The sequence below is a fragment of the Mytilus galloprovincialis genome, chromosome 6, assembly GCF_965363235.1.
Source record: "Mytilus galloprovincialis chromosome 6, xbMytGall1.hap1.1, whole genome shotgun sequence".
Lineage (NCBI taxonomy): Eukaryota > Metazoa > Mollusca > Bivalvia > Mytilida > Mytilidae > Mytilus > Mytilus galloprovincialis.
This window is the reverse complement of record NC_134843.1, coordinates 13,751,853-13,768,912: the sequence shown is the minus strand read 5'-3', so window position 1 is coordinate 13,768,912 and position 17,060 is coordinate 13,751,853. Positions and strand designations below refer to the sequence as shown.

The window sequence follows — 17,060 nt, the reverse complement described above, 5'->3', positions numbered from 1 at the left end:
AAAATGCAGTTTATATTCTGTTATAAATTTTGTTCAGTCTGAAGCATGAGGCGAATACGTGTAAGCTCAAATTTTCCAATACCCTTTTTGCTGTAAAAAAAATATTAAACGTGTTACGTTCGTTGTGTAATATTTGATCAAACTACATGAAAATATCTTAAATCTAACAAGTACGTATGCAGAGCTATATAAACTACATGAAATAAAAAAAACCCACAAACTAACGTCGTATTTTAGGTAGATGGGGTGTCTAAATTATAATCCATAGAATTTTTTAATAATTTGCCAAAATGTAGTTTATATCATACTTTAAAAAAAAATAATAATAAAGATAAAAAGAATGAGTCATCGGACTTATTTTTATGCTACAGGTTGTTCAAAATTGACAGATTTTGTATAGATTGCTTTCGGCCATAAAACGAAAACTGCCCTATAGAATTTTAAGATAAAATATGAGAAGATAGCTTAAATAGTCTGCTTTCAGATAAGAAAAAGAACAAATGAGGTCACCGGACCCGTTTTCATGCTAAATAATAAAATAGTGACATTCCTAACATATTCTATTGTAAAAGTACCTGCATCTAAATTATCTGCCCTTACATTTGAGTTGCCTCCCCTTTTGTGGCAAAGTTTGAAAAATTGAATCAAAGTAAAATTTCTGTGTTTTTGTAAAATACAACCATAAATACATCTCATTTTCTATATTAAAATGAAAATTCTACACATGTATTACCTACTACTCTCAAAATTTGCACACTCTACCAAAGATCTACACCGTTGTTTTCTTGTATTTCAAAATCCAAGATGGAGGAAGACACCCTATCTACCTTAATTAGCTTCAACCTATTTTGTAAAGAGAAAATGTTAAAAAAAATGTATTTTTATATGCATTAAAAATTATTTCCAATACTTATTATTAATAACCTAAAAGATAACAGAACATTTGCGTCACAAAAAGATTCTCCAGCGGTTGATCTATGTCTTTAGTGTCGACCCTGTGCAGTTGAGGAACATTAACAAAGATATAACGTAATGCTTTTATTCAATCTGAAGTCGTCGATAAAATATATTATATTATATATTTTAAACGAAATTTCAGGCACCAGTTCTCAATAGTCTGCCAGATTCTGTAAGTTTGTTGGAGGACGTAAACACAAATACATTATTACACACACTGAATGTGACGGATATGGAGGGAGATAACATAACATGTAAACTGAACCCAAACAGTACTATATTTGAGGTTACTTTAATTCCACCGTCAAATACAGGTTAGATGTAATTTTATTGTTTTTTAAACAGTGACGAATCTTTTAGTATATTGTCATTTTTTCAAGTTGCACTTTACCAACGAACATTGAGAATTCGCTATTTTATATACTTCCTTGTTTATCAAATCTAATTTGTTTTTCTAATCAGAACAAGTGATACTGATGATGCATTGAAGTAGGGAAAGTGACGAGACAGAATGAGTTTAATCAAGTAAAAAAAGGTGAATTTTGATTAAACCATGCTTTTTTGCATTCCTAAAGATTGCTAAGACAATCAACAACTTATATGATCTTTCTAATATAGCATATTATGCCACATGTGGAGCAGGATCTGCTTACCCTTCCGGAGCATGAGATCACCCCTAGTTTTTGGTGGGGTTCGTGTTGTTTATTCTTTAGTTTTCTATGTTGTGTCATGTGTACTATTGTTTGTCTGTTTGTCTTTTTTCATTTTTAGCCATGGCGTTGTCAGTTTATTTTAGATTTATGAGTTTGACTGTCCCTTTGGTATCTTTCGTCCCTCTTTTATAAGTGTTACTAGACGTTGAACATTTCTTTAATTTTATAATTGCCAACACGTTTATCAACTTATATGGATATATTTCAAAAATGATAGTGTTCAATATATACGTCTACAATTTTGTAGAATATGGGATCTATCTAAAAGGTGGAACGAATCTTGATTATGATATGACCCTATTATACTCGATGACAGTAGAATGTAGCGATGCAAGACGAAACGATACTGGACATTTTACAGTTAATTTATTAAGAAATGCAGTAAGTCTGTTAATATTAAATGAATAGAAAGTCAAGATTATGTTACAAAAAAGTTTATGTTCTGTTATAATTTCTGTTCAGTTTCGTGTATTGTAAGATGTTGACGATTAAAGAGTATAAATAACGTTTTGGGGCATACATTATTTCTTTCAATACTATATATGTATTACCCAAGCATTAGGAAAATACGTGTAAGTTCGAATTTGCATATATACTTTTTGCTCAAAATAAACAGTAAACGTCTTACTTTCGTTGTGTAATATTTTATCGAACTACATGAAAATATCTTAAATCCAACAGGTACGACAATGTATACAGAACTATATAAAAATAAGATATAACTAGAAATAAAACTAACAACGATTAACGTTTTATCAATTAGCTTCAATCTTTTTTGTAAAGAGAAAATATTCAAAAAATGTATCTTAATCTGCATAACAAATGATTTCAAATACTTATCCTAAATAATAACAGAAAATTTGAGTCACAAAAAGATACACAAGCGGTTGAACTATGTCGTAAGTGCGGACCCTGTGCAATTGAAAGAAAAAAAAAACAAAGATATAATGTAATGTTTTATTATTCAATTCAAAGTCGGCGATTAAACTGCTGTTAAATATTTAAAATCTCAAATTTCAGGCACCTGTTATCAATAGCCTGCCAGATTCTGTAAGTTTGTCGGAGGACGTGAACACGAATACATTATTACATACACTGAATGTGACGGATATCGAGGGAGACAATATAACATGTGTACTGAGCCAAAACAGCTCATTATTCGAAGTGATTTTAATTCCACCATCAAATATAGGTTAGATTGATTTTCAATTTAGTGTCACACTGATATTTTCTTTCGCTTATTAACATTTTGTTATGTTGCACATACATAATGAACATAAAGACATCAAATCCTATTTAATTTTTCTATCACATAATGTGATATTATCGATGAGATTCAGTGGAGAACGTAATCTTATAGAACTAGGCGCTGAATCATTTCCCACAGAATTTGTTTAATGAAATAAAAAGATGAAAGCTAATTGAAACATATGCAGTTTTGTATACAGGATAATTGTGTAGATTATATACAATTTATATGATCATATTTGGTAGCAATGACCTTGGTAAGGTAAGGTCTTTGGTTGTGTGGTCTGTCGATTCTTACAAAGTTACAAGTCCAATTTATCGTATATTATATTATATTTTTAATTCTATAAGTGAACTTACACCTGAAGTAATAATTGTGCGGCAGTGTAAAAAAAGAGTGGATACCGCTGGATATTCAAAGTTGTCTATAGAAATAAAAGAAAATTAACATGTTCAATATCTTTTTAAAATTTTGTAGAATATGGGATCTATTTAAAAGGTGGAACTAATCTTGATTATGACATAATTAATTTTTACTCGATGACAGTAGAATGTAGGGACGGAAGACGAAATGATACAGGAAATTATACAGTTATTTTGAAAAGAAATTCAGTAAGTTTATACCTTATTAATGAATATAGAGATTGAGGTTATCTTTAAAATATTTTGTAGTGTACATTCTGTTTTAATTATTAAAAATCTTCACATACAGCCTGAACGAAAGTGTTCAACAAAACGTTCTAGAGCATTATCATTTTATTTTAATACTTTCAAGAAAAGGTGGGTTCATCGAATGGTGAATTCGACATGTTGATCTGTAGGTGCTAGACATAATCTTTATTAGAAATACAAAAACTACTTGCTACGTTCGTTTGAATATGTAATTGCTATTAATGAGAAAAGCTTTAACTCAACAGTAGGGACAAACCCCAAAAATGCTTAATGTTGTATAGGAAAGGTTCTTTTCTTTTTCTTTTTGAAAAAATAATATATCTTAATATGTACAGGATTTGAAAGTCACTTGAAAACTTAAAAAGTTGTCTATCATGTCGTCTTTACACAATTCTTGGAAGGTATTTTTGGATAATGTACTCAAATCAATTTCGGTAATTAGGTTGTTGACATATTTTTGAATGTTCGCTTATTTCAGGCACCTGTTATCAATAACCTACCAGATTCTGTAAGTTTGTTGGAGGATGTGAACACGAATACATTATTACATACACTGAATGTGACGGATATAGAGAAAGACAATAAAACATGTGCACTGAACCCGAACAGCTCATTTTTTGAAGTGTCCTTGATTCCACCATCAAATATAGGTGAGATGATTTTTTATTGTTTGTTTAAATAAAGGCAACAGTAGTATACCGCTGTTCGAAATTCACAATTAGATTGAGAAAAAAAACCCAATTCGGGTAACAAACTAAAACTGAGGGAAACGCATCAAATATAAGAGGAGAACAACGACACAACAGAAACACAACATTAAAATGTAAGACACAAAGAAACGAACTATAATTACCAATGGCAATTTTCCTGACTTGATACAGGACATTTTAAGACAAAAATGGTGGTTTGAACCCGGTTTTTTGAGTGCCAAACATCTCGCTTTTATGACAATGTTAGATATAACATTCAAATGACAGCACTACATGACAAGACCATTATACACATACATTGGAGAACACATAGGACTGAGAAACACACGAATAATAGCTAACAAAAGGTTCCAGGTTGAAAATTAAATACGCCAGACACGCGTTTCGTCCACACAAGAATAACTAGTGACGCTCAGATGCAAAATGTTCGAAAGCCAAAACAAGTACAAAGTTGAAGAGCACTGGTAAACGGTGGTCATGCTTTATGCGTATTGACATTTTATTTCTTTGCACCTACAGATCAGCATGAAGAATTCACCATTTGATATCCTTTTTATTACATCAAATCTAATTTGTTCTTTCGAATCACAGAAAGCGATATTATTGGTTCATTGCAGGAGCGAAAAATAATCTTACGGAACTAAGTGTTGAAACATTTTACTCAGAATGATAGTTATGAAGTAAAAAAATAAAAGGGAATTCAAACAAATCCGTTTTTGTATACCTGATGATAGAGCAGACTATAAACATATACTACTTTCTCTATGTAAGCAAATTCGATAGTCTTGGTGTTGGCCATGGTCTTTCGATGCAGTAACCTTGTTAGGTTAAGTCCAGGATGTATTTTCGGTCGATTTTAACTAACCATATTGAACAAAAGAGCAAACTTCTCTGATGAAATCAGTTAAAAAAGGTGCATAACTTTTTCAACAGTGGTGCTAGAGACCAAATGTTTAAGGACAAATATCAGGGATCCAATACCAAACAAGTTATTAACTTCATTTTCACCTACCCCCAAAAATTAAGGTGACAGCGTTTGCACTCAGCGGAATTGCAAACTTGTCCTGGAGACTGTTGAAGACTGGTCAGTAATGGATCAGACAAAAGTATAACCCGATGGCTTTCATGTTTTCACCATGTGTTTTTCCTTATAAGATATCAATTTCCGCTTTATGTTTTCCGTCGTTTTAAAGCAGATGCCATCACATTATCATATGAATTCAATCACATTCAGAATAGCACGTTACGATTGCTGATTGGCATTAAACAGTCGTGTTTTCTTATAAACAAAGTGTTCATTATGGTCAATGGCAGACAGAAATACACTTTATGTACCCAATACATATCATATGATAAATAATAACTTAATGAAGACTGTGCTAAAGGTAGGAAACAAGGAAAGGTATACTTTTCCATGTGGATGAGATTATGATAATATATACTACATGAATATGTTTATTACCTTGGTGTACAATTTTGTAGATTATGGGATCTATCTAAAAGGCGGAACAAATCTTGATTATGACATGACCCCATTATACTCGCTGACAATAGAATGTAGCGATGCAAGGCGGAATGATACAGGACATTTTACAATTAACTTAATAAGAAATTCAGTAAGTTTCTGCATAATATATGGATATGAAGAGCAAGAGAACTTTAAAAAAAAAATGAGGTTTATTCTTTTATCAGTTTTTTAAAGTATCAAGTACTAGTATTCTTTAAATATTGTCTTTGCTTCCCAAGTAGAAAAAAACACTTAATTATCTTCTTGCTTACATTCTTTTATTGAAAAATATTAACGTTCTACGTTTTTTATGAAATAAATGATCACTCTTCATCAGGAAAGCTATAAAACAACAAAAAGAAGGACTTGAAAATGATGAAATTCCCCAAAACAAAAACAAAAAACCCACGAAATCTAATGTACAAATATACCGTTTATGTCGAACAATTTATTCATTATTCATTTAAAATTATTTGAAAAAGTTTGTGGGAAAATTTCGTTCATGATAGCTATTTGATCGCGAATTTCAGGCACCTGTTATCAATAACCTACCAGATTCTGTAAGTTTGTTTGAGGACGTGAACACGAAAACATTATTACATACACTGAATGTGACGGATAGTGAGTTTGACAATATAACATGTGCACTGAACTCGAACAGCTCATTGTTTAAAGTAACTTTGATTTCACCATCAAATACAGGTAGGATTTACTTTTAATGTTTGGTTTAAAAATAATACTTCTATGTGCTTTAACGCTCATTTTTTTGTTGTTGACTGCACTTAAACAAGGAAGACGACTAATAAGCAACTTTAATATTATAATTCTTTTAGTTATATTCGTGATGCATTGCTTGGGCAAAAACTTAATTAACTGAACTAAGTGCTGACAGTTGTCACTCTTACTCCTATGCATTTTTTATAAATTTATATTTGGGCAGACAATATATGATTCTAAAGCTATCTTTGTCAGTCGATTTGGTAGTCTCGATATATGGTTCTCGATGCAGTATGATTGGTTAGGTTATGGGAAGTGATGTAATGCTGGTCGATTTGTTTTATAAACAAAATAGTATTTACTGCTTTGCTGCTAAGCACAATGCATGAGTGGATGGTCTGGGGTAAGAAAATGTGTCAAAGTTGCCTACCTGTTTTCTAACCGATAGTTCCTTGTAAACATCGCAGTTACATGTGGTCGGTTTTATAAAAGCAGATGTAATAATAATATCGTATTGATATGGTCCTGTTATAATTATCATTCATTTCATCTTGCATTATATCTATAAAGTGTGATTTATCATGAAAGACATAGAAAAACACGTTTATTTTCCAACTCTAATAGGTCTATTCAAGACCGTCCTAAATGAAGGATAAACAAACTATAATTTACACAATAATGTGAATGAGTACTATATGAAAAATAGTCTATACATTTACATGTTCAATACTTTCGATTACAATTTTGTAGCTTATGGGATATATCTAAAAGGTGGAACAAATCTGGATTATGACACAATCCCGTTATACACGATGGCTGTAGAGTGTAGCGATGTGAGGCGTAATGATACGGGAAATTTTACAATAAATTTGATAAGAAACATGGTATGTACGGTGACCTATAGTTGTTAATTTCTGTGTCATTTTGGTTTCTTATGGAGAGTTGTCTCATTGGCAATCATACCACACCTTCTTTTTTATATGTTCCTGTTAGCTGTATTGAATAGAGAATGAAGAAATTCATCTTGCGTTTTGGACAATTTTACAAGGGCGATACACTAAAAATACATAGCGGATTTGTTTTGATGCATACAGATTGCTTTTTCTTTACTCACACACATCATGGCAGTTTGGATATTTATTTCTTTTTGAAGAGATGATGTTTTTATTTGGTGTTTGAAAATTAATTTGTAAAAATACATTACCTTGACCTAGAATGGTTTACTTTTATGAATTGTGACTTGAATGGAGAGTTGTCTCATTGGCACTCATACCATACCTTCTTATATCTAATTACTACAGAAGTTGCGTTTTAAATTTGTTTGCACGATCGGTTATTATTTTTCTAATTTAATTAAATACAATTAGTCACCTAGAATTGTATAAATAATTAGCTGCATTTAAAAAGGGGACAAATATAAATACACGTTTCGTGTAAAAAAACATATAACCAAAAATAGAATTTCACTATATATTCTACCTCAAATCAAACTTGAAGGTTCTACAGAAAATATTTAAAGAACTCAAATCTTACGACGTTTTATCACAAATAGAGGTAGGTATACTTTCTTTCGATCTATACCTGTTAATTTCCAATATTTTTTGTTGATTTAAACTATTTCAGGCACCTGTTATTAACAGTCTACCAGTTACTATAAATTTGTTGGAGGACGTGAACACGAATACATTATTACATACATTGAATGTGACGGATATGGAGGGAGACAATATTACATGTGTACTAACCTCAAACAGCTCTATATTTGAAGTTACTTTAATTCCATCATCAAATATAGGTAGGATGTACTTTTATGTATTGTTTAACAATGATATTCTTAATACTTATTTACAACTTGTTTAGATGCACCTTAACAATCAGCATGAAGAATTCACCAGTTTAATCATTTCCAATACGTCAAACTGCATTTGCTTTTTTCAAAATCAAAAGCACTTATATTCGTGATACATTGCAGAGGCGAAATCTAATCTATATAGTGTAAATACAGAGTTCTGAATGCAGTATGCTTGGTTTGGTAATGTGTAGGGTTGTAATGCCTTTCGATTCTATTTATGATAATAAACAAAGTATTTCGTTGCTTTACTGTTAAGCACAATGCACAAGTTGTTGGTCTCCAGAAATTCCTTGTTTTAGCACTTTAACTTTGCAGTTTTAATTTGTCGATCTGTTAAAAGCAGGGGCAATAATCATGTCGTATTGATATGATACCGTTATAATTATCATCCATTTTTTCTAACATTATATTTATAAAGTGTTTTTTATCATCAATGACACATTTATGTTCCCAATTCCTATAGTTTGATGATACACTATATTTTAAGACTGTTCAAAATGAAGGAATAACGGAAAAGTATACTTTTATTTACACAATATTGTGAATGAGTACTATATGATAGATATTCTATACAAGCTCCATACTTTCGATTACAATTTTGTAGCATATGGCATCTATCTAAAAGGTGGAACGAATCTTGATTATGACACGATCCCGTTATACATGATGGTTGTAGAGTGTAGCGATGTAAGGCGTAATGGTACGGGAAATTTTACAGTACATTTAATTAGAAACATGGTATGTTTCTGTTAGCTGCATTGAATAAAGTATGAAAACAACATCATGCTTTTCAGAAGATATTTTACAAAGGCTATACACTTTAAATAAACAACGAATTTTATAAGATGAATACAGGTTGCTTTTTCTTTCCTCAAACTAATCATAGCTGTTTGCATAGTTATTTTTTTGAAGAGATGATATATTTATTTGTAGAAATTTACATTACTACAGAACCTGCGTTTTTAAATTTTCTCAGTCTCAATATCTTTCTAATATAATGCATCAATTAGAGTTTTTTTTTTACCGACACTTTGCTTAAATTTTTTTCTAAACAGAGGTAGGTATACTTACTTCCGATCTCTATTTTTTTATTACCAATATTTAATGTCCATTTGATCTTATTTCAGGCACCAGTTATCAATAGCCTACCAGATTCTGTAAGTTTGTTGGAGGACGTGAACACAAATACATTATTACACACACTGAATGTGACGGATATCGAGGTAGATAACATAACATGTATTCTGAGCCAAAACAGCTCATTATTTGAAGTGACTTTGATTCAACCATCAAACATAGGTAAGAGGATTTACAACGTATATTATGATACTATTGTTGCATTATTACATTGTATGACGCTGATTATGGTGACGTCTCTTCTTTTATTATTATAGATATAATGATAACTGTATGTAATCATCATTTATTCTGCTGATGAATATTGAATGTAAAGAATTGTTTTAAATTAACAAAATGTGTCTCCCTCATGAATAGCTCTACTTCCTTGTCTTTTGATTGACCAGAGGGACTTTAAAACTCATAATTCGAGTATAAACTGACAACGCCATGAGTAAAAACCAATAAAAAAACGAACAAACAATCAATAATACACAGAAAACAACATAGAAAAATAAACGAGAACCACTTAAACTAGGGTAAGCAGATCCTGCTCCACATGTGGCACCAAAGCTTTACATATATTCTTTGTCATTAGATCAGCTCTCAAATGTATGTATTAAGTTTGTCATTGTAAAACATTTGCTTTCTTTATTTGTAGAGTATGGCATTTATCTAACAGGAGGAACATACCTTGATTATGATTCAACCCCTTCATATTCACTGACAGTACAATGCAGTGATTTCAGACGTCAAAGCTTTGGAAATTTTACACTTAATATAGTAAGAAATGAGGTAAGATAAAGTGTGAAGTAAATCACGTAAACTAAAATATTATGTTTAATGTGAAAAAAGTATACTGAAAGCAAAGACAAACTGAAACATAACACAACGTTATATGTATCTTAATTAACACACAATGTTATGTCTATGTAATCTAAAATTATCCAATTTGTAAGTAATACAATGATGTTCATTAATATGTTTTTAAGATGTATAGATAATTAAACAAATTAAAAGAAAACACGGAAAGAGATCATGTGAGTCTTAGAGTCATCTTCTCAGCGCATATAAACACTTTGCATAGGGAAGTGGAACATTAGGTTTACCTCTGCATAAGATATAAAAAAAGACATGTAGCGAAGTCCAAAATTAAAGATCTGTATTAAACATATCCAAGTTAAATAAAATGTAACCAAATAAAAATACATATTTGCCTAATGAACTGTGAGAAATCATAAATTATCTAAGGCCCATGCAATGTAATAACTGTCTCTGGACAGAAGGGTAGGCCAATTCACGATGAAGCTTGCACAGCTTGAAATGAATGATTTCAGCTTTGCAATTTTGATCATGGACGAAAAATGCTATTTATAGTCTTCTATGTGACATTAAAGAATATACAATTTATATTGATGGAAAAATGTGGTCATATTATATCCATGGAGTTGTATCTAAGTAAAATTCTCTTCGACATTTCTTGACAAAATTTCCTAGTGTTATTCATAAGGTTGAAAAAAGTAAAATCACAAAAATACTGAACTCAGAGGAAAATCTAATCAGAAGGTCCATAATCACATGGCAAAATCAAATGACAAAACACACAAAAAACGAGTGGACGAGAACTGTCATATTCCTGACTTGGTACATGCATTTTCAAATTTAGAAAATGGTGGATTTACTCTGGTCTTAAAGCGCTAAACCTTTCACTTTGATGACAGTCTCATCAAATCCCGTTATATTTACAATGATGCGTGAACTAAACAGACATAATAAATAAAATAGTCAAAATATGGGCACAGCAGTCATCATCGTGTAACAATTTTAAAAGGAACAATTTAACACAAAAACATCCATCTACAAACACATTCATTGATTCGCGTGTCTGACGTCAGAAAATTTTATACGTCACATATATTTGTCGTTCAATGTATATACAAACAATTTTAAAATTGCACATGGGCAATGTTTGCATACAGGGTTAAAATCAAAAGGATGCAAGTATTAATTTCAGAAATAGACCAAGATTTATAATAGTCCAAAAGTTATGTTGAATTTATAAGGACCCAGAAATAGTTCATTCCACTACGCAATAATACTGAATAATTTTGACGTTTGTGGTTCAACGTATTTTCTAATTCATAATAGAAATATATCATAATGACATATAATAGAACAATATCATACTGACGGGATCTTTGTAAAGTACAGAATCACGTTAAAAGAACCGACGAAACACAAAAAGTCGCATATACAAAACACATCAGCAAAAAATGAAAGATAATACAAACACATTGACGGGATGTATAAGTACCGAGCCATGCTAAATTGATATCACATAAAACAATCCAACAGTAAAAGTAATATCAATAACTGAACAAAGCCAAATGAGAGAACAATATAACACGTTGTTAAGATGATGAACAATATCAGTACGCAGAATCTATATCTCAAGACCATCACTTACTATTTGTGAAGTTGATACGGAATATTTATCAACAAGGTCTTGGTACCTTCCGATGAACTTTTTTAGAGAATGGACGAGACGTTCTTTGACATACCCCTTTGAAAGGTTTCAGTTGCAGCAAAGATAAGAATACACGTCTCATTGATCGTTTAGACTGCGCGGAGAAAAATGGCACTTAGAAACAAACAAATATAATTATAAAAATATAAATAAAACGAATATAAAAAAATTTGTCGTTAACAAGCAATTTTTTTTTTATTAAACACAGTTGAATAAAAACTGTATTGCAGTTTCGTACTAATTATATCTATGCCATTGACCATTTGATTTAGGCACCAGTCATATACAGTTTGCCAGATTCTGCCCTTCTACTTGAGGACGTGAACACGAATACATTATTACACACATTGAATGTGACGGATATGGAGGCAGACAATATTACATGTTTCCTGAACCCAAACAGTTCTATATTCGAAGTGTCATTGATTCCATCTACAAATATAGGTTAGATTTTCTTTGATAACTAAATATTTATCCCATGCGTCGGGTATCAATGATATTTCGTAGGTAGTATGAAAACAAAACCCAGGCTATAAATAACTCCTGATAGAATAGAATGAAGTTAACAACAACAATCATTGTCAGAAGAACAAACGGTATCATAAGCAAATGCAAAACGACAAAAGACATGAAACATGAATCAAAAATATGAACCTACGCAAAAATCATGAAGTGCAAGTAAATAAAAAAGGATAAGCTAAGCTATTATATCTCATAGACCGAAGCACTTCTTGTAGATTAAGTATAAACAAAGTCAAAAATCTCAAGAAGGAATATCTTTTCCGTTAACATGCATGTGTAGCTTAAAATAAATTGTTTGCCAATATCAATAGAAATGACAAGATCTCCAACCAGAACTATTTAGGAATTTAAGATTGAACCATACTAACAATGTAAAATGCAAAATAAAATTTTAATATTTTGATAGTTTGATGTCTTAAAAACATATGAAGGATGGTAATTATAAGAATATTTTACTTTCTGATTTTAAATCCACTTCATGTATTGTCATTCATTTTTTTTTTATATTTACAGAATATGGAATATATCTCATAGGTGGAACAGTTCTTAATTATGATATTACCCCCTCATATTTGCTGACTGCACAGTGTAGTGATTCAAGAAGAAACAGCACTGAAAATTTCACCGTTTATTTAGTGAAAAACATGGTAAGTTCATGTTTGACCAGTGCATCACCGATGAAACATAACTTGTCGAAATGTGCATCTTATGAACTTGGATAGCGTTAATGTTATAAAATGAGATATTATATATTATCAAGTATTAGTGTTTTTCAGTTGATAAAGCATTGTTCTTTTGATAATCTGGTTAACACGAAAATGAAAAAAATAATATATTGATAGTTGTTTTCTTAGCATTATGGGTACCTATTTTATGCATATTCAGAACTCGAATAATTAGAAAATCAGGATCTGCAAAGTTGAAGTAGGGAATTCGAATTCCAATTCGGACCACCACTTAATACTGAGCAACATGAACCCAAATATGTTTCTGGTCGACATACTGCACATGATTAAACATTTACTTTGTAATAGACTGTTGTTGCCGAACTGTTACAATAAAATTTCAATTGCCTTAACGCGACTGGTTTGACTGAACAATGAATGTTTATTTTATCTATTTCTTAGGCACCAGTCATTCACAATCTGCCAGATTCTATCAGTTTATCAGAGGACGTGAACACAAATACATTATTACATACATTGAATGTGACAGACACCGAGGGAGACAACATAACCTGTGTGCTGAACTCAAACAGTTCATTGTTTGCTGTGTCCTTGATTCCACCTTTCAATACAGGTTTAGTTTAAAATCAGATATTCCAATACTGTTGTATGCACTTAAAAACACGAATACAGTGCACAGACATGCTAAGTATTTATTTTCTAGATTTAGTATAAAACTGTTAATATAGCAATGTGTTATGTTTAGTTCCCGACATACTTTTTGAAATTGAAACACATTTAACAAGTTTGAGGAACATTTTGCGATTCATTTTCGTTGTCAATTATTACACTGGACTAATAACAAAAACCGATCCTATTTTAAACGCTGATTTAGCAATCAATATTGTTGACTTCAAACCATGTGTGTCAATCGTTCATCGATATTTCGGAAATCATACTGAGAAAGGCCAGTAGCCAAGTATATAAATTGGTCAGCAATTACATATACGTACACAATTGGAAATAAGAAACTCTAGGACAATTATACCATTGTACCAGTTCCACTGTCCAAAATTTTGTACTTGTGGTATCTGTCTGTTTTAAGTCAGGAGCCTATAATTCATTGATTGTAGTTTTTTCCTCTATATAGTATTTCTTTTTTCATTTTGTTTTTTAAACATAAATATAGCTGATAGTTTTCTCGTTTGAATAGTTTTACCGTCATTTTATTGTCATTTCTGGGCTTTTATGAGGTATGAGTTTAATTCATTATTGTATGCCATACGGTGACCAAATAGTTGTTAACTTCTATGTCAGTAGTTAAGATCGGGAATTGCTTCATTAGCAAGCGTACCGCGTCTTCGTTTTTTTTTCTATATGTAAATCTGAACCAAAGGATATAATCATGTATGATATATGAAATGAATTGAGTACATGCAATAGAAAAACATTGCAAATATCATTAATATATCTCGCATTCTAAAGTAGTGTACAAACTTTGTTGTTTATAGATTATGGAATCTACCTGACAGGAGGGACAATACTAGATTACGATACAACTTCTCTCTACATATTGCCAGTTGAATGTAACGATCTTAGGCAAAATGATACACAGAGTTTTACAGTGAATCTAATACGAAATACAGTAGGTGACATTTAGACATACATTAGGAACCTTTTATATATTGAGAAATAACATTCGAAGTCGAAATCAAAACACGCTTTTGGTATGATTTCATTTTTGTTTTCTAAAATATGTCGCAAGATAATGACAATTTTCAAAATTTTCCTTTATTTTTTCTAAATCACTTGTGAAAAGTATAGGTTTAGGTTATCCAACTGATAATCACAACAAGTTATTTAATTTCAGCCACCAGTTTTCAATAGTTTACCTAGCAGTACAAACGTATCCGAAGAAACTGTTTCTAAAACTCTCTTGCACACATTGAATGTAACAGATGAACATGATAATGTGACATGTGTTCTTAAAACACACACAGACAAGTTCACACTGGATACAATTTTACCGTCTTTAGGTTGGTACTTATTTATGTGTTGCAATTATATTTTATTGAATCTGTATATCCTTACCTCAAATATAATTGGTTTATAACTTAACTAATAATTCTTGTATAAATGAATCTTTAAAACACTTTCGCATATATGGCAATTGTTAAAATACCGTTAAAATGTAAACACTACCTGGCAGTTATACTGTATAAACTAACGAAAGCACACTCTACACAGAGAAATACATACATTAAAAAATAATAGATTAATACAACATGAAAAAGGGCAAAATATCAACGGACATCTCCCGTGACTTCACGATAGCAAACAAGGACACAACAAATGAAATATCAATTGTGCATCACTTAAATGGATCAACGTCTCAAAAAGTGACGTATTTCATGTGATATTTATATAATCACAGGGAATTTAAAAAAGAAATATATATTTGCTTTATTTCTAGACAGGTAAACAAAGAATATTTAAAAGAGGAGATTGAGTTTGTATTTATTACTTTATGTAATATCTAACCATGACAAGAATATTGAAATAGAAATGTGTTTATTATGGTGTTATACTTTCTAACCAAGTTGTTTTTTGTTTAACCTGCATGACCACTGGGTATAAAAAAAATGAAATATAGATAATCGACCGAATCGATCTTAGGTCTGCAGTTTCCCAAAAACTTTCATCTGATACCGATACCAGGTTAGTTTATCAATTGTATCGTAATATCTCCCCGTTTTAGGTACAGATATTTGTGTCTAAATTTACATTTTAGTAATGTGAGTATGTTCCCTTATTTTGTTTTTGACTGCTAATCAGAATATGCCTATTGAATAAAACTTCAGAAATGAATTTTTGCGTCTAAATCAAACTTTAAAAAACTCATATTGAAAAACTTACTTAAGTTTAACTCGGATATGGTAAAAATTTAAAATATAAGCATAAACATACACTATTTCATATAAAAGAAAACAACTTGGTAACTTATCATTTCTTTTCATTTTAGTTGATAATGCTATATATCTTCGAGGAGGAATACTACTTAATTACGATATAACCCCAAGCTATTTAGTAGTTGTAGAATGTGGGGATAATCGTAGGAATGTAACTAATGTATTGACTGTTTACATAATCAATCCGAATGAGGTAATTTATCTAAAGATAAAGTTTCTAAAGTTTGCATTTACAAACTAAAACCAACGAAAGCTGCAACCTTTGTTCGTTTCGTTAACTTTTCCATTAGAAATGTCAATGTTGTCTACTCAAAGCAAAAAATAGACCTAGCCAGACTTGATGAAAAGTTTTGAAATATTCTGTTTTCAAAATTCTTTAAATTCCTTCTTTATTTTGTGTTCTAACTTTTTTGTTTCGAGCCAATTGATGAATCTTATGTAAAAGAAGTATACGCCTGGCATACAAAATTAAAAATCTGCGTTGCGTTGAAGGGTTTCTCCAGTAAAAATGCATTGTCTACCAAACAGATAAATACAAAATCCAAACTTAAACGACAACATCATGACAAAACTAATATATGTCAAAAAAGGAAAGTGATTCTTCCACACACAGCTAGAAAACTCCGGTCTTAGCAATAGATTATCAACAAAAAACTTTCGTAAATTCAGGTACTACGGAAATAGTTTTCAATCTTCCTATACACGTAATACTCGTGATAGTGTTCAAAGTCTTTCATATTCATGGATAATTCTCATTGGGTGTTGTCTCAATTGACAAAAACAGGTCAGGATTGTAGCAAAGTCCTATTGAATCATTGAAATCACAGTCTCAAAAAATCATGAGCTGCATCCTATAACAAGTCACGAAAGCAGAAAGGATGACAG

General features: G+C 31.0%; 1 protein-coding gene across 1 annotated transcript in view; it reads left to right on the top strand.

Moving 5' to 3' along the window:
- The window catches only part of LOC143078992 (cadherin-23-like), a 46,338-nt gene that overhangs the window by 10,958 nt on the left and 18,320 nt on the right, over positions 1-17,060 (top strand). The window contains exons 11-28 of the mRNA XM_076254081.1: positions 1,100-1,271; positions 1,918-2,051; positions 2,691-2,862; positions 3,397-3,530; positions 4,069-4,240; positions 5,783-5,916; positions 6,338-6,509; positions 7,275-7,408; positions 8,148-8,319; positions 8,981-9,114; positions 9,504-9,675; positions 10,154-10,287; positions 12,292-12,463; positions 13,055-13,188; positions 13,669-13,840; positions 14,718-14,851; positions 15,077-15,242; positions 16,229-16,368. Coding sequence (XP_076110196.1) covers positions 1,100-1,271; positions 1,918-2,051; positions 2,691-2,862; positions 3,397-3,530; positions 4,069-4,240; positions 5,783-5,916; positions 6,338-6,509; positions 7,275-7,408; positions 8,148-8,319; positions 8,981-9,114; positions 9,504-9,675; positions 10,154-10,287; positions 12,292-12,463; positions 13,055-13,188; positions 13,669-13,840; positions 14,718-14,851; positions 15,077-15,242; positions 16,229-16,368 — 2,754 coding nt within the window. The remainder of the gene's footprint in view (positions 1-1,099; positions 1,272-1,917; positions 2,052-2,690; positions 2,863-3,396; positions 3,531-4,068; positions 4,241-5,782; positions 5,917-6,337; positions 6,510-7,274; positions 7,409-8,147; positions 8,320-8,980; positions 9,115-9,503; positions 9,676-10,153; positions 10,288-12,291; positions 12,464-13,054; positions 13,189-13,668; positions 13,841-14,717; positions 14,852-15,076; positions 15,243-16,228; positions 16,369-17,060) is intronic.